Genomic DNA, 24,490 nt, shown 5'->3' with positions numbered 1-24,490 from the left:
CAGGTTTGGGTATCATGTGTACATGTATGTGAAAACCAGAAGGCAACTTTCAATTGAGCTACCCTTCAAGAGCCGTCCATCTTAGCTTTTTGAGACAGGGTCTTTGGCTAAATTCAAACTCACGAAATAGGCCATCAGGCCACTGAGTCCTAGAAATCCGCTTGACTCTGTTCCCCGAGTGCAGGGGTTACAAGTGCATGTAACTATGCTTTGCTTTAAAAAACAAAACCCATGGGTTTGGGGCTTAAACTTCAAGCTTTTGAGGCAAGCAATTTACTTTCCTTTGGCTGTTACCCTTCCCCCTACCCAGGAATAAGATCAGATTGAGCAAACTTAGAACCAGCGCCTACTTCTCTGTCTGAGGCCTTGGGTTCTCCTGAAGCAAAGACAGGAGGACAGGGAAAGACTTGCTCCTGTGAAAGAATGCATCTTATCAGGCTGACACAGAAAGACGTGGTTGCATGCATAGACATGATCAACCCCAAGGAACAAATTAGTTCCCCAGCCCTCGCTCCTCAGCCCCCAACCTTTAGAAATAGGTCAAGCCTGTTCACGGTAGCCCAGACCCTCGCTTACCTGGGTTAACAGTGATGAATTTGCTATCCTCGGAAAATCGGTCCCCTCGGGATATAGGCTTTTTAGATGGCATTTCAGGCCTCTTGGGATCACTCCCTGAATAATGTTCCTCTGTGGCTGTTGGGGGCACTTGGGTGGCTGTGTCCACAAGGGGATCCAAGCCTGGGTCAACATGGCCCGGCTGGTCTGTGACAGGGGCAGAGTGGTCCTGCCTGTGCCCAGGTATAGTCTGATGTCCTCCCTCCTGTGCAGTCCTGTGAGGGGAAGAGGGGGTGGGGGCAGGTGCAGTCCGGTCGCTCTCTGCGGCTGTGTGAGTAGCCTCACTCTTCTCCTTCTTCTCGGAGTCCTTTTCCTCCTCCTCCTGCTCCCGCTCACCATCCTCACTCTCGCTCTTCTCCTCCTTCTCCCCCTCCTCTGCACCCTCACCGTCCTTGGTAGGCGCCGAGTCACCATCCGGCCCAGGGGAAGCTAAGGCCTCGGTGGTGGCAAGAACTGGCCTCCCTGCCTGCTTGCTGGCTGCAGAAGCAGTGGGAAGGCGTGTGGGCCACACGGTACTGGGGAAGGAGGATATGCCACCACCACCGAAGCCTAGGCCCGCCAACAGCGTGCTGGTGACCACAGAGGCCACTGTAGCTTGGCTGCCACTGGAGGAAGGGCCCATCCCAGTTGCCATGGAAACAAATGAGAAGGGGATGCCGGAGGATGTCCAGGTAGAAGAGCCGGAGCTGATGGGGGCCATGTCTGCTGAAGAGGCAGGAGAGGCTGTCGGCTGAAAGGGTCACCCGGGTGTGGAGAGAGGGAGAAAAATGTAGAGTGTATCAATAACCAAGAATTAGCTCAAGGCCCTGTTCTGCAAAACCCCAGATTGTAGTCTCCTATAGTATGGGTTTTCATAAACTATAGTGTGGAAGTTGACTGCCAGGTTACCCTGGGTAACCAAGTCTTATTTCAGTGTCTTTAAGATGACTTTGAATTAAAACATAACTAGTGTATGAAATCCAGATGTTCTTTTATACGGCTCAGGGCTGGGCTAGATGGGAAAACAGAAGTATTATGAGTGGACAAGCAATGAGTCAGCCATAAAGTGTTCAGGTCAATGCGCCATGGGGAGGGGTGGTGAGAGGCAGGAGTCAGTGCTTCAAGTCAACCCGTGCTGTTCCGCTGGCGACTGCCTTAGCTGTGAGATGTGAAGGACCAGCAGATGGAGTCAACACCGCTATCATTCAGCAAAGCAGTCCACAGAGCCAGAGGGAAGGCAGCCAGCCCAGGGCAGCAGTGGCGGTGGCAGAAGCAGCAGGCACACTCTGGACATGGAATCTAAGAGGTGGGTCCTGTCTCTCTGCAGCTTCCGGTTGAATGCAGCCCAGTCACAGAGCTTTTGGGGTGTCTGTAGTACAATCTCTACCTGGCAGACTGCAGCACCCCGGGTAACAGTTAGGTAACCACCTAGGAAGGGCAACCTCTGTACTGGGGCTCACCATGCTACCCATTCTATGGGTAAGGAAACTGAGGCCTGGAGGGGATAGGGAGCTTGTTCAAAGTGCATGACTGTGAGTGAAGCCTCGGAGGCAGGGCTGCGTATGGGCAAATCTCAGCTCACCCTCTCCTTATGCTGAATGGGAACTTATTCCTATATGACATCTTCCCACCAAACCAGGAATAACAGCTGAGGATAAGAGCATAAGTTCAGCCCTTATAAGCAGGTGTAGAGAACCTTAAATTAGACCTCACCACTTAGACAAGTATAAAACGATAATCGGAACAAGCCACCTTTTGGAACTTCATACAATCTCACACGGAAAACCGTGCAGTTTAGGGAGAGTCGTGAGTACTGACAATCAGCTCTTACTTAAGATTAAGCGCCAAACACAGAGAGGCCTCAAATTGAGTTCTGAGATGACTCCTTGCCTCGCTGTGACGATGGGCCCATTTCTTTAACTCATGGGGCCTCAGTTTCTTCGCCTCCACTCTGGGCTCATTGAAGATGCACACAGAATAACTGGTGTCTGAAAGCTGGGGTGTGCTTAATGAATTTCAGGTTACGATTATCCCCAGCACTGGTAACTGTGGGTGACAACCTCTGGATTGTACCATGAAGGCCTCTGAATGGACTGACTCCTGTATCACTCCAAGGATCATACGTAATTACAGATCTGAAAGATTTTTATTTTGACAAAATTATATACCAGGAGCCACTAATATTGTTGCATGGCACAGTAAATTATACAGCAAAATGTATGCTTGTCTGTGAATGGCTGTACGTAGGCAGTTCGACAACGTTATGCTGACACCTTGTGGTCAAAGCTTTGACTGCATCCAAACTAGCATTTGCACAGAGCACCCGGTGTTCTCCACTTACCACTCCTGTTTTCACAATCCTGGTCCCTTGGAATATCCGGGTAGTGTTAGCTGAGAAACAAAGAAGTTGTGATGTTAACAACACACAATGCTCAGATGTGCTCCCGATAAACCCTCCTACGAACACGCATATCTAAACTACACATGATTTTCACGTTACAAGATATTATTCCTTTGTACACTTTGCGACCATTTCAACATAGGACCCTCGTCCGAGTCATGCAGACATATTCAGACGATCGAGGCAACTGTTCCTGTCACGCAATTCATTTAAAATGTGTAATCATTACGGTTTTGTTTTACTGAGCTATAACTTCAACAATAGTAAGATGTCCAAGGACTGAATTATTTTTACATCTAATGCCTGAGCTAGTACCACTCACATTAAGACGCGTTTTCAAGAACTGTTGGTTTTCTGGGTTTCATATTTTTTATTTGAATGGGTTTGTTTTTTCTCTGTTACCGCCTTGGTCGCCATTTCTCATCCTTTCAGTGATCCTAACATGTATATCTTTAAGTTAGGACAGTTGGCCATTTTCTAAATTTGTATTACATTTATGTATGTATTTATTAGAGGGCTGGGAAGGGGGGTGTTGGGGGGGGGAAGGGAGGCAGTGCACATTGTGGGGACCAGAGCACAGCTTGGCAGAGTTGGTTCTCTCGGTAAATCACGTGGGTCCTGAGGTTTGGCTGTGAGCGCCTTCACAAACGGAGCCATCTTGCCAGCCCTACCTATAGTTTACCTTAAGTTAATCCCTTGACTGTTTCTGGCAACAACTCTGTTGCTTTTCTCCCACTGTGTACTGTTGTGTGCTCTCTTCCTGGTTGGATCCGATAGTCTCTATGGATTACACAGTCACGTGATTTTGCCTTCGGCCGCACGCTGCCCTATCTGATGTCCATGTTCTGCAGCTGCGCTCACCCATGAGGGCGTTCTTAAGCAATGCCACTGTGGTATCCGTCGAGTTGTATGAATAGGCAAAGAATATAAAATCTACCGTGTTAGCCAATTTAAGTGTCTGCACCAGCAATGCTCAGTGCATTTGCTTGACTGTGTGGCCGAGTTCGCCACCAGCCATCTCCTGGACTTCCTTATATTGTAAAGTGAAGCTCTGGGTACGTATTCACCAACCCGCTTCCTTTTATCTGATCCCTGGGAACTACCAAGAGGAGGTGTCTTTCATTTTTGTGTGTGACTATTCTAGACACTGCATATAAAAGTAATCCTGCATAGTTGTGGTTTTTGTCACTTATCATAATGGCCTTTAAAGTCACCCCTGTAATGCAGGCATGGATAGCTGTCTCTTGTGTGTCTCTGTTAATCACACTTGGTTAGCTATTTATCTGTTGAGGGACATGTGGCTCCTGAATAATGCTAGACATCATAACTAATAAAAGCGACATATCAACCCTTTTCTGTGGCTAATAAAATAGGGACATTTTAAAAACTAAAGACCTGTTTCCTATACACACAGCATCAACATGGTGAAAAAAATGCCAGTTAATGAAGTAACATATCTGCAATGCTCTTGTCCTAATCTAGAAATGGCAAGGGACCCACACACATTTCTGGTTGCCCTACAAGTTTAAAACAAAAAACCAACCCAAACCCCAAACCACCCTGACTGTGGCATTAACTTTAGAGAGTCAACCACTCCTCTTCGTGGACACCTGGTGTCCTGTTTATCATAGATGTTCTTGACTGACCCCATGGATACCTGAGCTCACAATCCTGGCCTAATGGCACTCCCATTTTGTTTAAGTACAGTGTGCACAGAGAGAAATGTGGAGACGGTCTACGAATCGATGCAACTGTTTAAATTAGGGGTCAAACAAGGCAGCTAGGGAAGTGACTCTAACCTGGGACAACATACAGACCCCATGATCCCTGAGCTATTCACACAGATGTGCACACATCCTGCCTCCTTAATAAAAGACAAAGGGCTCCCAGGAGCTCTGCCTTCTGTGCTCTTTAAAGAGGCTCGAAGCAGGCCAGTAAACTCGGTAGCCATTCCATGAGTCTGCTGGCTTTTTCTTAGTCTTGAACTGTCTCTACCTAGGTAGCCACGGTGTGGTGTTGCTGATGAGATTACTTGGGCCTTTCAGACTATGAGCCCTTTACGGAGGGATCAGGGGACCCAAGCAAACGTTGCTAAAGGGGAACTAGGACAACTTCACTTTGCTCAAGCTTCTGGATGGCCCGTTTCTTCCCAGGAAGTGTAAGGACTAGTCATGGCTGCATTCTCTGGGCAGGTGACTTTGTCTCTGAGATCTGATTCCTTTCTACTGCCCGACCCTCTTAGGCGTTCATGATTTCGGGAACCACTGATGTTGGTCACTCTTCAGGAAGCACAGCAGTTCCAGGACCTGTCACTTGGGCTTTCATAAAAACAAACACATGTATCACCGTGGCTCTGATTTGCCTAAGACGTGACAAGTGTATATATATCAGTTGTATATAACCGATTCCCCTCTGACGTCTTAGTTCTTTGTGCCAGAACACTGCACATCAGGCCTCTTCTCCAGGTTGAAGACCTGGGGCAGGGAGTGCCCTGCACTCTACAGTGTCCACTGCCATCTACGAGCCATGGAGCCTTAGAATAAGAACACGAACTCCGTCCAGGAGCTAAGGAAGAGATTTATCTCAAGTTACTTGCACTCTGAACATAATCTCCCCATTTGTAAAACCAAACCAAACCAACAACCCATGTTCCCAACAACAAAACAAACAAACAAACAAACAAACAATAACAAGCCAAACCCCAAAGAAAACCCCTACATATGATGCCGGGGTTGGGGTAAAGCAGCTGAGGTGGAAACAGTCCATAATGGAAGCCACTCTATTAGTGTCTCTTGCTATTAGAACTGCTAATAATGAGTCATGGCGGCTAAGTATACTCATTGGTAACTTCGTCTTTACTTCACTTTATTAATTTGTTTATTCACTGTGTGTGCCTGTGTGTACCTGTCACAGCATGTGGGAGCATGCCATAGATATGCCCTTTGAGGTCAGAGGTCAATTTTCTCCTTCCACCATGTGGTTCTTGATGCTCAAACTCGGGCGTGCTGAACGGGTGTCTTTACCCGCAGAGCCGCCTCACCGGACTAATGCTTTAGTACACGATACAGATCATAAACACTGCTAGAGTCACCATATTAATCCTCCAAGTGTGCTCCCAGGCTCCCAGATCTGGTGTATACTTATTTCTTAAAAAACGGTTACTATGGGGACAACATCCCTGGAATTCTTGAAGATTCTTTTTTTCCTTTGTGAAAACTTGAGTCTGGATTAGGAGGTCAGTTTTGCACCTTGCTCTCTGGTCCCTAAGCAGTTGGAAACGGATGGGCAGTGAAGGACAGTGGGCAGACACTGAGGAAGGTCCCTGCTGGCACGGGCCTTGCCTGGGTGGTGTTGGAAAACACTGCCTGTGTGGGGAGGTGCGACCAGAGGATCTGTTTCTTTCTCAGCCCAAGGAGACAGATGCAGAATACACAAGGAGTCGCCGCTATGAGCAGAGACAGTGGAGAACGTGTGGGGACACCAGTCCTTTTCAAAAAGCCACGGTGACCAGACTTTTAAAAGGCTCCCTGGTTTGAATTTCTAGCTGATGGGGCCGTTTTCGAATTGCATTATATTATAAACCTTTAATTTTTCAGAGTCTTTGCAGAAGCCAGGCCGTCCAGGGCTATTAATCAAAGGAGGCCGCTCTGCAACTCTCAGGCTCCCAGTCCAGGCAAGGGGAGGCCTAATCATGATTTATGGGTCTGAAGTTCCCAGGCCTGGCCACAGCAAGTTCCCTGACTGATCTACCTTTTCATTCCCTTTACCACACAGACCCTGCCGGGGCTCAAGGCTCTTGCTCAACAGACGACACGATACATTCTAGCTAAATGTGGGCGCAGATTTATTTATTTACGAGAAGGCGCAACTATGGTAAATTTCGGTTAAGATTTTAAAGAGACGGATGAAATCAGTAGCAAAGAATTTTTAAAAGCCACATGTAAATTCCAGTTCCTTGGAAGAGAGAAAGCTCTGCCGGAGGACTTCCTCCCTGGATTCACCATTTACTACCTTTTCCTAGCAAACCTCACAAAGACTGAAACTTCAGGACCACTGAAATAGTAAAGGCTTATAATAGAAGGCAGTTCTAAAACGGGAGCATTTGGATGTCACAATTCCTGGACTCCGAATGTTCAACTGGTAGAGTCTAGGCTAATACTTCACAACAACGTATAAGGTGTTGCTAGCCCAGAGTCCTGGGATTTTTTCTCGTAGTCATTATTTCATGAATGTCATCTGGTGTTACTGGACCACGGTCCCCGTGGATGGTCAGAGTGGCGAACAGCAGCTTTAAGAAGATAGACTACATATTTTTTTTTCCAGCATGGCACAGCGGGCGATTAGCAGCTGGCACTCACACCCAGCACCGTCCGTCCATGCAGAGCCCAGCTCCAACCTGGCATTCTTCAGTTACTGGATATGCTCGCCAGTTACCAGGGCCATCTTGCTAGGATTCGCTTTCCTAAGCCCCACTGCCAAGACTCGGAGGCGGTTGGTTGGAGGGGGCCTTCCGAGTGCGTGGAGCACTCTCAGGCTTCCAGATGCTGCTAGCTCAACCTGACCACATGCTTTCTAGATAAGCTTTGCAGTTTTATCCACACTCCTGGCAGCTTCCAGGGGAAAGCCCAGATGTTTAATTAGATCCGCAGCTCAAAAAGTTAAAAATCAGCTGAGTGCAGTCACATATATGCCCAGTGACACTTTGTTACAAAAAGACAGAGGGAACAAAAACGGGGTAACGGTGGCCTGGTGTACACCTTCCGTTTTACAGACAGGAAGCAGAGGCCCTGAAGAAGTAAGGAGCTTGAAGGGTCAGCACCTCTGTGTGGAGCCCAAGGCCCAGACCTTTAGTTTCATGATGGGCTTGGCGTCTGTTATGAAACTGGACCACAGTTGACTACTGATGTCTATAAATAATTCTAGAACCAGGATTAGGTTGTGGTCTCTAAGACGGACTACATAGTATCATTACTTTGATAGAGAGTTAACTCAAACCTTGTATTTGCTAAGCACATGCCACACGACTGATGGCCGACATAGCTATCTAACATTCTAGTTTTTCTGGGGCCAGAGATGGCTCAGCTGTCAAAAGTGCTTGCTGCCCTATAGGAGCTGGCTTTGTTTTCTACATAGCAGCTTACAACTGTCTGTAACTGTAGTTCCGGGATAGCTTCCACCCTCCTCTGGCCTTCGTGGGTACTGCATGTATGTGGTGCGTGCACACATATGATGCTACAACACCCATACCCACAGAACAAGTTAACAGAATAAAATTCCAATATTTCATTCATGAAACCTTTGGGCTGACTTTGCTTTAAAAAAAAATCACCCCATCAACATGTGACAAAGCCAAGTTTTATTGGCTTCACCCTCAATCTGGCCCTAGATCCCCCTAGATGTCCCCAGTCAGCACAGAACAGACATCTCCAGACTGGGGACCATGAAGACCCTGTACACACAGACTTGTCTGTGTGCCTTGCATATTGGAAGGCCGAATTTTATGTCTTGGGTTCCAGTTCTCAATGGGCCGTGAAGATGAGCTAGGCTAAATACCTAAGAAAGAGGCTATGGCAGGACTCGGGGGAGATCACACTAACTGACATATTCTTAAACAAGCACAGCTGGAAAATATTAATAAACAGCCCCTCTTTCTGTCTTCTCTTTTGGCATCTGAAACCTCCAACCCTAGAGACAGATCTTAATGAGCAGAGCTCACTGAATATGGATTACACCCTATATGGACCAAGTTCCTTTACTTCTGGCCAAGTCCCTACACGACAGGCAGCCTGAGGGGCATCAGGGGCATGGAGAGGATAAGCGGATTTACCTTGGAAAAGCATCGTCTGGCTGAAGTCACTGCGCATGTCGTTCCGACACACGGCCTGTACGCGGAACAGGTAAAGGCTATCGGGTGAGACGTGGCTGATGGTGGCTTTCTGTGGGGGAAGAAAGAGAGGCACTGAGCTGGTTTTGAAAGCTCACAGATGTAGTTTGCCTGAGAACAAACCTGGGCATTCTGGGATTTGCAACTGCAGGCTTACTTTGGAGAGGACTGCTTAGAACCTGTTTTCAACACTGCAGAAATACTAACACTGGTCCACAGCTTGGATCGTGTCTTTAGCCTTCCTGTTCCCAAAGCCTGGACTTCTGTCATAATCACTGTGCCTTAGAAACTGTAATTATTATCTATAACAGCCTTCACAGTTATTAAAAGATCATCAGAGCAATGTCCACTTTACAACAGGAAATTCTCTGCCTGTATGGTTTTCTTCCTGTTGCTGTCTTAAGGCCTCCTTACAAAGAATAAAAACCTATGAAGTTATAAGATGTAACTTTGTCATACTATTTTCTAGATGTGTGAGTCTGCAACATTTGCCGAATCTCTGGCTTCTGTTACTTTCCGATGTGCTGTGTGGGTAGGAAGAGTCACCTAGCGAGGCTCTGTGACTCGGGCCATGCAAACTCTGCTCATAGGAACACTGACCCTAGCAACAGCAGGGGACAGCAAGCTATAGATCTGGCTGGCTATCGGCTAGTAGGAAAAAAGGTCTACTGGCACATAGGCAAAACCATTGTTGTTGTTGTGGGTGGTGGTAGTGGTGGTGGCAGGGTGTGTGTGTGTGTGTGTGTGTGTGTGTGTGTGTGTGTGTGTAGTCAGTGTACTTTTACCCAATCACTAACAAAGTTAAGAAGTTATGACCATATAGCCTGAAGGCCCAAAATACCCACTGCCTGGCCCTTTCCAGATTACTGCTTGTTAACTGTCATTAGACACCATCGCCTACATCCAGGTCACCATTCCTTGTCGCTTCGCCTCAGCAGACTTTAACACTGAGGAAACAGAACATACCTACAGAACAGGCACTATTGCTTCTGGAGAAACAAGCAGTGAATGCTACTGGTCTCCAGAGGTGCTGACAGATTCTGGGTCTCCTCACAGACGTGTGTACCCTGGGCCAGTCTGAACTGAACTATCAAGAGGGTATTCCTTGTGCAGCTACCATAATCCTCTATGCTGGTATTAGCGTGTGACCACGGCAACACTGAGAACAGCTTCCTCATGGGAACAGGGAGTTAAGTGTCACTCAGCCACAGGCTGCATGAATTTCTCTTAGGGAAAAACAGTGAATACCACCTACGGGGGCTGTGATGACAGCGTGGTCTGGGAGATGGACGCAGGTGGGAAAATGCCTTGTGTTCACCAAAAGTTAGAGACGAGCACTGCCCAGAGTCGGCACTCCGAACATGTGGCAGAAATAAGAAATGAATTTTGTGTGCCTCAAAAGGAAAAGAAAGACCCTAGGGACTCTTACAAAATGGGACGTGCTGTCAAAGCATGCCTCTCCACACATCTTGCTCTCTCACTCCAATTTATTCCTGGTTCCCTAGACCTCTGCCCCCATCTTCTATTCAGAGTAAAATCTTCAGTCCATCGATGTGGGAACCTAGGAGAATTCACTCCATGCCGGTGTCTCTTTATCTCTGCATATTTAATTATTTTCCACTTAGAACAAGAAACGGAGGAAGCGCCTAGATGGTTTCTGCTGATGAATGTAAGCTCGACTTCGGGGACAGATCCCTGACGGACTTCCAGCAAGAAAAGAGAAAGGTTCAGACACACCCGTAATCTTGGGTGCCTTTCAGTACAGCCTTCTCTCATTTCATGGAGGCCTCTGCTCCCCGATGCGACCCAGATAACAATGTCTAGTGGGGGAATTGAAAACATAAATGGAAATGAAGTAAAAGAATCCTCATCTAAAGGAATATGAAAAGTATTATTCTATAACTGATTGAATGGGCCCCGAGGACTTTCTTTTGGGAAATAAAAAAAAAGTGGTAAGTCATTAAGAGGCGCACTCAGAGCTGAAGCATTTTCCATGTGCATATACAATTACAGGCTTCATTATTCTGGGGCCTCCTTTGATTAACAAGAAAGCAGCCAGGCTTTCAAACCCAAATGTGTCACTTGCAGTCTCTGTGTAACGTCTTCAAGCATAGTGCTTGTGGGAGGTTTGTGATGATAAGGGAAGAAGAGATCCTCCACACGGGAATACTCAAAAGGCTGCACTGGGGGTCTGATGAGAGACACTTAGGTAAATTCTAAGCAGAGATGTTGACCCGACACGGAGTCTGTGTAGTCGAACAGAGGGCAGCTATGTCACGGCATCTACAACAGCCCGGGAGTCTAGGAGGCAATGTATACGGATACATGAGACAAAAAGGGGTGATGGGGACTGTGGACAGCAGCAGGCATGGTTGTGGCGAGAAAGATGTGGAGGCAGCAGGAGAGGTGGGGTAAGTGTAAGAGGTTAACACTCGCACAGTGTTCTCATAACATGTAATACTGTAGCAACCTGATCGGAAGAAAGGGGCTTGTTTGGAATGAGTGAGAAGCAAGATCTCTCTCTCTCTCTCTCTCTCTCTCTCTCTCTCTCTCTGTGTGTGTGTGTGTGTGTGTGTGTGTGTGTGAGAGAGAGAGAGAGAGAGAGAGAGAGAGAGAGAGAGAGAGAGAGAGGGAGATGAGTGTGTGAGCATGAGTGTCTGCATGCCACATCACAAGTAGAGGACAACTATCAGGTGCGGCCCTTGCTTTCTCTCTTGCTTGAGACACAATCTTGTCCAGGCTAACTGGCCTGCCAGCTTCCAGGAATCTCTTCCTCATAGCCTCCCACCTCCCCATAGGAGGGAATATGCTCCCCAGGTACTGTCAGAGGAATACGCTCCCAGACTCAGGCCAAGGGGGCCTTACCAAGTCCTTGTCACTGTCTTTTGTAAACGTCTTCTCCTTCTCATCCTCATTCTTGGTCCAGCTATAGGAGATCATGTAATTCATGATGGGCGGGTGGTAGATGGTTTCCGGCTGGCTCCAGGACACCTGCAGGGCTGTCTGGTTCAGAGGCTGCACCTTCATGTGGATGGGTGGAGAGCTGCAAACTGAAGACGCAGGTAAGGTTAAAGGGCGTCAACACCACTTGCCACACACGTGTGTGCCCTTTGACCTCAGGAAGTGGTTCTGTGGTAGGCACCCACCCCTGGCCATTCGAGGCCTAGGAGCGCTGTGCCACACCAGCTCTCCTTCCTCTCTTCGTCTATTTATCCACTCACTTCCCGTGTGCGTGTGCACATAAGCATGCATCCACAGGTGCTAACGTGTAGAGGAGGCTGGTAATGGCGATGTCATTTCTCAGGACTTAGCCACTGGCCTGGAACTTCCCAAGGGCAGGTTGCTTACTCCGTGCTGAGGTCATGCACAGGGGTTTCCTTTTACACCAGACATTTCTTCTTTTTTTAAGTAAGGGTTCTGGAGATCAAACCCAGGTCCGCGTGACTGCAAGGCAAGCACTTTGCTAACTGAGCCGTCTTCCCAGTGCTAACTTGGCCATCTTCCCAGATCTCTTTTTATTTTCTGAGACATAATCTTGCTACATAGCCCAGGCTAGCCCTAAAGTTATGGTACTACCGCCTTAATGCTCTAAATCTCGGGATTGCAGTCCTGTGTCACCAAGCTTAGCTGTGCTCTGCCCCCTACATTTTAGTCACGTAGATAGATACTCTGTTATGTCAGCTCTAAACACTCAGGCCTGCAACTTTTCAGAATTAGAACATTCTCTCATCTAGCCTCATCACCCATGATCCTACCTAAGAAAGCACCTGCTGACTCTATAGGATTCTCCTACAACATCCATTTCAAATTTGTCCCTTTGTTTTTGTTTTGTTTTTTTTCTTTTTCTTTTTCTTTCTTTTTTTTTTTTTTCGTAGCTGGGGACCGAACCCAGGGCCTTGCGTTTGCTAGTCAAGCGCTCTACCACTGAGCTAAATCCCCAACCCCTTGTCCCTTTGTTTTAAAGACGACCTATAGCCGCTACCCTTCTCACGTGACCCTGTACTGATAAAACTTCCTCCTTCGATTTTTCTTCATGACTGACCCTTTGAAGAAGCCACAACATTTGACTGGAGGTCAAGGATGGCTTCCTCCCGGGTGACCACCCTGACTGGGGAGTAAGGGAAGGTCAGGTTAATCTGTCTTTCCATCCCTGTAGTTCAGAAGCTTTAGGAGACACAACAGAGCGACATCTATCCAGGGCCAACTCACCACAGTATTGAGGGCTCCGGATTAGCCTGCAGTGTGGCAAATGTTTGCTCTGTACATTCCGTGTGGTCAAGCGTGCCCTCCCCCCAACCCCCACATCTTCTCTGTGACAGCCAAACCTGTCTCTAGACACGAGCAAATGTCTCTGCAGGGCCCGTTTTCCTCAGTCTCCAAAGAGAAATGCAGATTTTGGAAGGAACCACCCGTGCGAGGCTGATACGGAACACAAGGACGGAACAGATGTTGGGAAAGAGAAACTCACATCCTGTAGAAGCACTTGGAAGAAGGATCTGACCCTGCTGGGGTTGACTCCCTTGAGGAAGGCTCTTTCCTTTTTTTTTTTTTTTTTTTTGGAGCTGGGGACCGAACCCAGGGCCTTGTGCTTGCTAGGCAAGCGCTCTACCACTGAGCTAAATCCCCAACCGGAGGAAGGTTCTTTCAATTGAGAGCTGAGCCAAGTCTACTTGGGTAGAGGTTGGGGAAGAAGTGGAGGCAGAGGAAGGGACACCGGAGCACTATCCAGACTCTGTACAGGGCCATGATGGGACCAAAATAGGGAGATGGGGAAGCCTGGAGGCTGGGTTAAAAGTTCCGTCTTTATACCTGAAGCCTCTGGGAACCACTAGAAAAGTTAGTCCAGAGTGCCAAGATGAGGTTGTTCTGACAAAGACTCCCAAGGTGGATGCTGCACACTAAGCCACGGACCGGGACTGGGAAGATGGCAACCTCTAGAACAGAGTGGGAAACTGAGATATCAGGTAGTGGGAGGCACTTATGAGCGGGGAGTAAAAGAACAGCTGCCGCCATGGGGCACAGGAGCTAAGTGACAGGCGAGCTCACGGGCGCAGCCGGTCGGGAACAGCACGGAACCTTCCGGAAGCCCGAAAGGGTCACACGCCTCTTTTCCGGACCCAAACTCCCAAACCTAAGGCAGTCTCTGGAGCCTCTGGCCACACTTCTGCAGAGAGCCTCTGAGGTTGCAGCCATGGAGGAGGCACAGCGGCCCTGCCTGGCACGAGGCTCCTTTGCGTCTGTAGGAGAGATGTGCTTCACGTGAATGACGGGGGATTCGGTGAGGCATGCTCCTTGCCCTTCAGAGCGCCCCTGCTCAAGCTGCCCCGCACTTGCCTTCAGAGCAGGGGCTTCAAACAAAGACTGTGAAGACTGTTGGAATGCCCAAACGTGACATGACAGAAGAGAGACACTAGGGGGCGACAAGGTACCGTTTTTAAATAGTCTAATTTGCTAGGTTTCTGTTTCTCCAGACAGCACAAAGGGACAGAGAAAAAAGTCAGCAAAGATCCACAGCTCCGTCCTTTTTTAACACTGGTGGTGGTGGTGGTGGTGGAGAAGCAGTTTTATATATCAGCAGTATTCTTTACTCCGCGACGATGACCTAACGTCCACCTCTCTCACCTCCTACCATGTCCTTATTTTCCTCGTATTTCCCTCCCCTGCCGCCATCAGTGGTGGCTCTGAGGGACACATCTCCCCGGCAGTTACATCACAACCACATAAATACTCTTAGCACCCACATGCAGATGCACCATCCTTATTTATTTATTTATTTATTTTGAAATGAAAATGGCTGGGCTTTTCTATGCAGAGAAAGATGATTCATTCAGAAAGCAAGAAGGGAGTTAAAGAGATTCACCCTAAATGTCGCCATGACCGTAGACAACATTCTAGGATCCCACGTCTGATGTACAATCTACCTCTTCCTACATGTGTGAAGTAGGATTACATATAATTTGATGTGGAAAAAAATAAAATGAAAGTGGGCGGGACATGGTAGCCAGAGGCAAGAGGTTCTTAAATCTGAGCCTGGGCTAAGCAACACAGTGCCTCAAACACAAATTAACCAAAACTCCAAACAAGCCAACAAGAACAACAGAGGCATAAGGTCTGTAGGTAAGTTAATGATGGAGTCGGGAGGCCATGTCTGTAATAGTCTTAGATGCCATTGCTTTGAGTGGCAATTGCCGAGTTAAGGTCTCGGGACAGGACCACTTGCTGGGGGAGAGGACTGCAACTAAGTGGTCACCCAAGACACATGCTTGCCTCAGATGCCCAGACCAGGCTACAGGTCGCACGAGGTGGAGCGAGCAGCCCTCCTCACGTGAGCCCCAAGTTGGGAAGTCCAGTATGAGAGAAATCTCTTCTTGTTCTGCCTCTAAGCTTGTTTCTCATCTTCCTGGACAGTGGGTTTCTGAACAGTGGGGATAGCGTGAGAGAGGGCTGTGCGGAACACTGTGTCAGAAGAGAGTTCGGCATTCGTATCAATAAAAAAGTGCACACAGGAAATATCTTGGGCTTCTAAAGTCATGCGGTCTCTTTTGCTTTCAAAGCACAAAGCTGCAGGGGCCGTGAGCTTGTGACCGAGGGTGGCTGTGACCAGAACTTACACCGATGGTAAATCTCAGTTCTGTATGGTCCCTGTGGGCCTCGAACTCTGACCTTTTTTGTATTGCTTAAAGATAAGAATATCTCAGTTCATGTCGTACAGATTTTGGTGGTGGGTGAGGTTTTCAAGATGAAAAGGAACAAGCGTGTTTGTATTCTCGGCACAGAATCCAACCCCTGAGCACAGCTTACAGGCAGCTTCTCCACGGAGCGGAGACCCCGAATCACACTGCTGCTTCGCTGACTATCTGGAGCCATCAGCCTCCCTGACTGGAGTGAGATGTGGCTGGTACCTCTTTGGTTGTGTCCTGTACGCTGCCTGAGTCTACAGCAGTGACTGACATGCACGTGCTTTTGAACAGCAAGCAAGTTGATGGCGCTGGTTTAAGATCCTTGGCCATTCCCTGGTCCACAGGCCTGTGGTATGGACTCCTTCCATTTCCAACCTTCCAGGCTTCCACCTTGCTCCTCAGTCACCCGCATCTGCCAGCTCTCCTCCAGCTAGTGATCTGCCTCCAATATCACATAGGTCCTTCTATCCCACCTCCTCACCTCCCTGTCGCTCTGAGCTGTGAGACCTCCAGGGAGGAACCACACCACCGATCACCTGCACCTTGTGTATCATCACCATAGATATCGTTCTTAGAAATGATTTTCCTCCTTCACTCCGTTGAGAAAGACCCCATCTGTACAGTCAGGGCTACCCAGCTCACTGCTGCTGCCACCACATTCAGGGACTTCTGTCTACATTCTCTATGTTGCCCCTCAGAGCAAGGGGATGTGTGTGACTCAGGAAACACATCCGGTCTCCAGAAGCAGCAAGTGCTACTCCAGGCTGGAGAACGAGCGAGAGGCCAGCTTGTGCCTGTGCCAAAGGTTCTGCTTGTGTGGGCAGTTGGAAACCATGGCATCGATCAAGGCCTTCCTTTCAAGCCCAGCAAGAAAAGAAATCAGGAAGGGTGCACAGTTTGACGGGAGGGATTTTAGAAAGCTGATGTATCCAAGTGTGGGACTTGGGATCTTGGTGGCCTCTTACCTCTTCATCTGTATGATGGGCTGCTGTACGCAATGGCTTCCTCATAGGGTTGGGGTGAACCTAACAGGCACGGTGTAAATAAAGTACGGGCTGTGGGCCTCAGGCCCCCGGGACATTCAGGCCCAATAGCTTTTGCTTGTAAGTCTGGATGTTTAAATCGGATCGGCTAGAACAGCAGAGCAAGGGTCTTCTTTATGGGTAGTTCATCTTTAGCACAGTTCCCACCACACCCTGTTGCCCTTACATAGTCTCCTCATGCAGAGCCTGACCCCCCCCCCGAGGCCGGGAGTGCAGGGGCAGCCGCCTATTTTCCACATCCTTCCTTCCCTAGTGGTAGCCACTGCAAACCCTGTCATCTGGGACATTTTGACACATCCTTTTGTATAAAATCAAAGCCTTTTAACCGTGCAGGAGGTGCCACACCCTGCTCGCTAAACAAACGGCCCCGTGGGATGGCTTTGACATCAGCCCTTCCCTTCCAGGGGCCTGATTCCATGCTGGCTGGGGCCTGATTGCTCCTCACAGACATGCAGCATGACATTCCCTGGCAGCGCTCAGAGTTCTTGCTTTTCCTCTGAACCACCTTTAATTATGAGCCCTGCTTTCATTAGATAACGAAGAGGCTCCTAACCGGGCACCCGAGGTCCTCTGATTTCACATCAACGTCAAGGATATTTTCTCAGAGGTTCCGAAAGCCAATCTAAGTCTCCCCTGGCCCTTCTCATTTGGGGATTTAGATGAGGTACTGGGACCTGCTCCGATGAAACTCGGTGCGACCCCCAAGTGTCTTAAGCTGTCAGAGTAAATGGCTACTCCAGGGATCTCCACTCAGGTCTTCCACTTGAGGCAGCGGGCCAACTGTGGATCAATGTGAAACACGGACTGCTCACACACGGCACTTAGGCACACACAGGCTTAATTAACTATTGCACATCCTGCCCATAGCGACAGAAGCCAGGCCAGGGTGGAGAGGGGCTAACGCATGCACACACAGGGTGGGACGTCGCCCAGCTCAGCTCAGGAACCCTTTAATGCAGGGAACTTTCTAGAAACCTTACTGTTTCAGAGTCTCCACAGCAGATCAGACAGGAAAAACAAACAAACAAACACCCCAAAAAATCCAAAACCCTAGAAATCTTGGTGTCTCAGAATGTCACCTCCTTTTCTCCCATGTCCAAGGGCTCATGAAGGGCACACCACTCTGAAGAAGGTACAGGAACTGGAGGGCAACTTAGAGTGACCCTGGCATGACTTGGATTCTTATCTTCCAAAAACCATGGTCTGAGGGCTGCCAAGAACATACTGCCTGAAGACAGGCTCTGCCCTCGTCTCTGATGGTCACACATGAAGGACATCTCCATTCAGACTGAGGACTCCACAGTCCTGGAGACCAGGTCGCTAAGCAGCTGTTTGTTCTCTCACGTTCCCTGTCTCTAATCCCATCTCCATGATGATGCAAAAACATTGGGAGGCTACTCGAACTCCTCAGACTGTGAACGCTGTCCTTTGTGGGTAACATTCGTCAACACTGTGGCCTTTTAACTGTGGCTTCTTCTGGGGCTAGTGACATTTGCACAAAAGGTCCCTTCTCTTTCACACTTCCCTCATGTCTTGCCTTATCTTGCCCAAATAGACTGTCTCTTTCATAAGTTGCCTTGGTCATGGTGTTTTCCCACAGCAACAGCAGAGCTGATGTGTGTGTGTGTGTGTGTGTGTGTGTACAGTATGACACAATTTAAAAATATTGTCATGTTATCTACAAATAGCTGGCTTTCTTTGTAATCATTTATGTTTTATTGAATCACATCTAAAATTATAGATAAATCTGAGGCCTATGGATGGATACTTCCCAAATGGATAAACTGAGGGTTAGAGTTAGGGTTAATGTCAGCCCGGGATTTACACACTCCCGGCACTAAGGAACATAATGATATGATTTTAAGGATAATATTAGAGAAGCATTGAGAAAAGTTTGAAAAAGAACTGGGATCTGGATTGGTAGGGCGGGTTGGCAGGGAGAGCTGCTGAGCAGAGAGGCTGAACTGAGTCCACAATGATAAGCAGGTGTTTAAGTGGGGAACGGGGAGGGTGACAGTGAGGCCGGGTCAGGCTATCGTGGCCCTACTGTGGGGATGTGCACAGATCGCACAGAAAAGCCTGTTGTCAGAGTAGAACCCAAATCTGCTAAGGACGGTGGTCAAGATTCTTCTCACATAGATCTGACTCCAGAAGTCAGATTCGGCTAAGTAGCTACCCCCTGGAGGTACCTACGGGGGAACTCTGGTTCCAGTCACCCTAAGTTCTGTTGAGCACAAGCTGACCACATCAAGCCTCCCTTCTGCACTGCCTTGCAACTTTCCCACTAACTTCAGGGGTATATGCTCCACCTCTGGCAGTAGCTCTGAACTGCAGCCCTGTTTCTTGGCAAACAAGGGTTAGAGTTAGCTGCAAGCAGCACAGAGGCCCAGCTCTGAAGAGGTACAGGGAGCACTGCTGTACTGTGCTTCATGCTCAGCAAACAAGCTGCCCAAGGAGGCAGAACACAAATCCCGTGTGTCAGAGCTCCAAGTGTGCATTCCGGACTTTCCCAGCCCTCCCCGGACCACCCTGGACTCTGTTTTATTCATGACACCCTTCATCTTCTGAGAGCTAATGGCTGTGGGAAGTGCGTCCACATCCTGTACAGGAAGGAGCATTGTTTGGCTTGACACTAAGGGAGGTGGCAGAGTTCAGAAGGCCACAGTTAACGAGAACTGCTAAGCCTTGGGGTCCAGAGTGGAAGACTGGACGTCTTCCTCGTTCTCTGGGATGCTGTCTTCCCTCACCTTGAACACACGGTGACACCAAGCCATAAGAACAAAGTGGACTGGCACCACCTTACCTGGGCTTTCCTTCCATGTGTTTGGTGATCCATCTCTCGGACCTAAGTCTACAAATAGACTCACAACAGGAGATCTGTGTCAGAGACCCAGTGCCCCTGCATTGTGATGTGGTTTCCTGAAGGGCAAAGTCACATTTTTGACTGCTAGGGTGATTTTACAGCTATGAAAAGAGAAAAACAGCAGTGTCACACAAAAGAGAGGTCCAAAGACATCTTTGGCAACCAAAGGAGGAGCTCTGTGTAGCAGTCTAACAGTCTATAAGCTGTCCTTTTAAACTATCTCAACGGACATGATAAAAAAGTTCCACGTGTCCCACACAGACAGGATAGCTAGGCTTTCACTGAAATAAATTAGGGTTAGGAAATGCAGACAAGATTAGGAATGGGCAGTGGGCTCTAGGAAACCCTGTGCCTATACCTATTAAATACCAGCCCTCTCCATGCTGGAGAAGGAACCAGCTGTGACACTAGGCTACTTCTAACAACTGGGCCCATATGCTCCAAGGAGCACAGGCCATGAGGCTGGTAACAGCTTTACGTGGTCAGCCCATTCCTCTTTGAGAAGGCTCCTCCTCTCTTCAGAGAAGCCTTTCCTGGTGTCAGCCAAGAAACATTGCTCTGGGCACTTGATATCCGCTGACAGCTCTCAGCTAGGCAGTGGGTCTCCTCCACGCAAGGAGAGATCTGACATTCGAGAGTCAAGATTTGAATCTCAATCCGAGACAATGCACTGGAATTAAAACACTCACACACTCGCACGCACACATGCACACGGGCAGGCACGCACAGGAGGTCTCAAGATCAGTGCCAAAACCAGGCGGCCCCTGGGTGTGCTGAGGTAAAAAAAAAAAAAAAAAACAAACAAAACAAAACCAAGAATGAATGTAGAGTCGGCCTCCCAAGGTTCCCCAAGCTGGATTCATGTCTCTTCCTATTTCTAAGGGGCAGGGGACATGGTTGTTTCTTAGGTCATGAGAAAGTGAGGGTCATGCCCAAGTCCTTGTGCAATAGTTAAAGAACGGCATCCACAAGGACGCCTGAGGAATAATCGTTGGGAAGAATTGGGGAAATCCGCTGGCTCCGGGGTACATTCCCCTGCAGAGAGATGCCTGCAATCTCAGCACCCCGTGTTTCAGGAGCAGTGACTGACTGCAGTTTAGCAGGAAAGAGGAAGTACCTCGAGCTGCGAGGAAGGACACCGTGAGCCTTTATTAATTTCCACATGGTTGTTCGCAAGCACCACCGTGCCCACATGAATAAGCCCAATGTCAGAACAGATTTATCTGGCGAGCAAAAGAAAGTAGAAACTGTGTTGCTGTAGATGCTAAGTTGGCCTTGAAGCTCAAACGCCGACTACCTGCCTGGAGACAGAGAGGATTAAGTAATTAGGTAATATTTATAACGTGAAAACGATTGACAGCCCTTGGCACCTGCTACCAGAATTGGCTCACTAGCTCCCAAGACCCGGCAGCAGTGGTACCCGGGACACTTGACTCCAGCCAGCACCTGCCCGTCTAAGCGCTTTCTATGCTGTTAGGTTGATCTAGACAGTGAAGCAAGCCCTCTCGGCACGGCTGTTTTGAAATGAATACTTAGGTTTGGGAGAACTTTGGCTACAGTAGAAGAAGCCCTCTGGCTGCAGGCACTGTGAGAGATGTAGCCCCATTCTCTAAATGCCTGTTACACTTTTACTACACGAGAACTTAGCCTGGATAAACGGCAAATGCTCTGACTGGGTCAACATTATAGCAAGGCTCTTGTTCCTGGCCATGTGGCATATTTCATCCATCCACCCACCCATCCATCCATCCATCCATCCATCCACCCATCCATATACTCACTGAAGAGTTAGCAATGATGAGAGTGCTACGTACCCATGAGATACAGTCTTACCACATCATGGTACTTGTAGGTAGTAAAAGAGAGATCTATTCTAAAACAAATGTCAAGAGTGACCACGGGGGAAAGTATGGGTGTCCTCCCAAATGGCTAGACCAAAGCAGCCAAGAGACTTCCCTTGGAAGGGCACTTTAGGCAGAGCTATGAAGGCTGAGAAGCATCAGTTTGGTGCAGAGGAAGGTCAAGTGTCCTGAGCCAGAGGGTGCAGGCTACTGGGGCCGGAGCACATCAGCGAGCTGACATCAAGGGAAGTGACACGCAAGATAGGTCTGGGGAGGGGGAAGGACTCACGGATCACAGTATCTACATTTCTCTTCCTGTTGCTGTGATGAGATACTCTGATAAGGATAATTTAAGGGAGACAGAGCTTATTTTAGCTTACAGTTTAAGGTCCTATCCATCATGGCTGGGAAGTCAAGGCACCAGGAGCCTGGGGAGCTTAGTCACACTGCATCCAGAGTCAGGAAGCAGAGCAGTGGATAAGCCACAGATCCAGAGAACGGCCCTGTCCACAGTTCAGAGGGGTCTTCTCACATCAGTTGATTTAATAAAGATCCTCTTCAGGCAGGCCAGCAGGCCCACCTCCTAGCTGATCATGTATTCCGTCGCGTTGACACTAACCACTCCACACAGGAACTGTAACTCTCCCAGAAGGGTTTCAACAGCTTCGCACATCTTCCAGGAAGCAGAACCCCTTGTTCTGAGATGTGAGCGTCAGCGACAATGTCACAGACAACATTCTAACCCAGATGTACACAGAGCTCGCCGCTCACCTGTACACCAGGAGTGCGAGTATCTGCACAGAACCTTCCATATCTCTGACTCTCTGTTATCTGTTCCACAGACTGTCACATTTAAAAGGTCATAGGCAGATGAGGAGTACGATGACTGCACACAAGAACAAATTTGTAGGCCTTAAGCCTCGGGTGCTGGGCTCTCAAGCCTAGTGTCTAACACTGCCTCAGGCTGTCCCATAGGCCCAGTGAAGGAGTGGCTGTGCCCCTGCTATGATGCTAGATAGCGTGTGAGGTTCCACTAATGCACAAACCCCTCTATTTAGAAGTCCCACTTGCCCTCTAGGCCAGTGGTTCTCAGCCTCCCTAATGCTGTGACCCTTTAGTGTAGCTCCTCATGTTTTGGGGACTCCAACCATAAAATGATTTTCATTGCTGCTTCATAACTGTAATTTTGCTGTTGTGAATCATGATGCAAATATCTGATATGAGGCCTCTATGGGGGTTGTAAACCACAGAGTAAGAAGCTCTGCTTTAGGCCTTTGGTACCAGACTGGAACTCCTGAATGCACAAAGTAACTGTATGAGCAGCTGCTATTGAATTGTTTTAATTATATTGTATATGCTGATTTATATAATCCTTTTATCTATCTATCTATCTATCTATCTATCTATCTATCTATCTATCTATCTATCTATCTATCCACCATCCACCCACCCAACGTTCCCCTCCCACCCACCCATCCACCCACCCATCCATCCATCCATCCATCCATCATCCATCTATCCATCCATCCATCCATCCATCCATCCATCCATCCATCCATCCATCCATCCATCCTGTGGGGACCGCCATCCCTAACTGGACACTTGTAATTCCCGATCACTTCACCTGACCTCAAAACCTCCTAGCAGGCTCCTGCTGGACTTGTAGACTCTACTACTTTTTTTTTTAACAGTACAGCCAATGGGAGAGGCTCGCACACCTGTTCAGATCACTGACCAGGGCCGCAAACATGTTATCACAATACCCTATCAACCTTCTTAACTCCACATAGGTCCAGCTTCCCTGCCCTATCTCTGATCTCGCTTCCCTTTGCCCACTGTTCCCCGATGCTTCTTCCTATACCCAAGGGCCTTTGCAAATGACCTTTTCCTCTACATCTCTGCAGGATTACATTCCTGCCCTCCCAGGGGCTAATCCATACTCAGGGCCTTGGTAGTCTATACAGGAAACACCCAAGATAACTTGGCAGAACACCTAACACCAAACACATAAAGAATGCTGGACTGCCCTGCTCAAGGAAGACCTCCTCTACTCTTAGAACATGACTGATTTCTGGTAAAACCAATAATACCCGGGTATGAAGGCCCATGCTTGCCCTGTTTATTTCTTCCATTCACAATGTAAAATGTCTTTGTGTCTATCTATATGTAAAGAGGTAAGTAATTGGATAGTGTGTGTGTATTCTCGTGCACACGTGTGCACTTGCGCTAGTGCGTGTGCATGCACAGTGGCAGCATGGGGTGGGGATTCGGGGCTGGTTATGTGTGCACATGGAGGTCAAAGGTCAACAGCCATGTGACTTCTTGCATCGCCTAGGATTTTGAAATAAGATCTGGCGCTGAACCTGGAGCTCACCAAATCTGGAGAGACCAGCCAGCTAACGAGCTCAAGGAATCCTCCTGTGTGATTACAGATATGTGCCCCAGCTACTGGCTTTTACATGGCTGCTGGGAATCTAAAGCTAGGTCTTCATGTTTGCACAGCAAGCCATTTACCCACAGAATCATCTTCCCGGTCCCCATGATGCTTGCCTTTACTTCTAGTGCCTAGCGATACCCAACAGATATGTGGTAAGACCTGGCTGGAGGCATTCTGAAAATTAAATAAAACATATGTGCATGTAGCAAGGCCAGCACAGCATCTGGCACCACCAGCCTCTTCCTGGGCACAGCCACTCTCCTTGGGAACCTTTTCAAAGGCAGCTGAACACACACGTGAAGGTAAAGCTACTGGTTGTAAACAGTGGGCAAAACAGGCAATGTCAGCTACGATTTGAATATGCCTTGTCTCTAACCAGACTCATGCTGGAGCATGGTCCCCAATTAAATACACACCAGTGAGGATTTGAGAGAAAGGCGCTCCATCCTCAACCAGGAGCTGATGTAGCTCCCTAGGGCAGTGAATGAGTTTTGGGGAAAGTGGACTGTTAGAGGGTAGGCCAGCTGTCTGTCCTCTCTCTTCTCAGCATACCCTCTTTCTTACGTTCTTGAGCGGGAACTTCTTGAGTCCCTTACCAGAGGCTGGGTCAGGTTACACAAACCTTATTACTGATTTTAAACAAATTGCCCAGTCTTGGGTATTATGCTATAGCGACCGGAAACAGGCAATATAAGATGTCGGCAGAATACTAACACTGTGTCAAGCAATTAGAGGTAACGGACACAG

At 48.3% G+C, this 24,490-nt stretch overlaps 1 protein-coding gene across 2 annotated transcripts in view; it reads right to left on the bottom strand.

Annotated features, from left to right (window-relative positions):
* Ptprg (protein tyrosine phosphatase receptor type G) overlaps window positions 1-24,490 on the bottom strand; it is a 671,028-nt gene that overhangs the window by 83,754 nt on the left and 562,784 nt on the right. For both annotated transcript variants that reach the window (XM_032918016.1, XM_032918017.1), the window contains exons 9-12: window positions 11,745-11,929; window positions 8,823-8,931; window positions 2,936-2,985; window positions 577-1,345 (exon numbers count right to left, since the gene is read on the bottom strand). In XM_032918016.1, the coding sequence (XP_032773907.1) occupies window positions 577-1,345; window positions 2,936-2,985; window positions 8,823-8,931; window positions 11,745-11,929 (1,113 nt within the window). The remainder of the gene's footprint in view (window positions 1-576; window positions 1,346-2,935; window positions 2,986-8,822; window positions 8,932-11,744; window positions 11,930-24,490) is intronic.

The sequence above is a fragment of the Rattus rattus genome, chromosome 12 (genome assembly GCF_011064425.1).
Source record: "Rattus rattus isolate New Zealand chromosome 12, Rrattus_CSIRO_v1, whole genome shotgun sequence".
NCBI lineage: Eukaryota > Metazoa > Chordata > Mammalia > Rodentia > Muridae > Rattus > Rattus rattus.
This window is presented reverse-complemented; position numbering and strand designations above follow the sequence as displayed.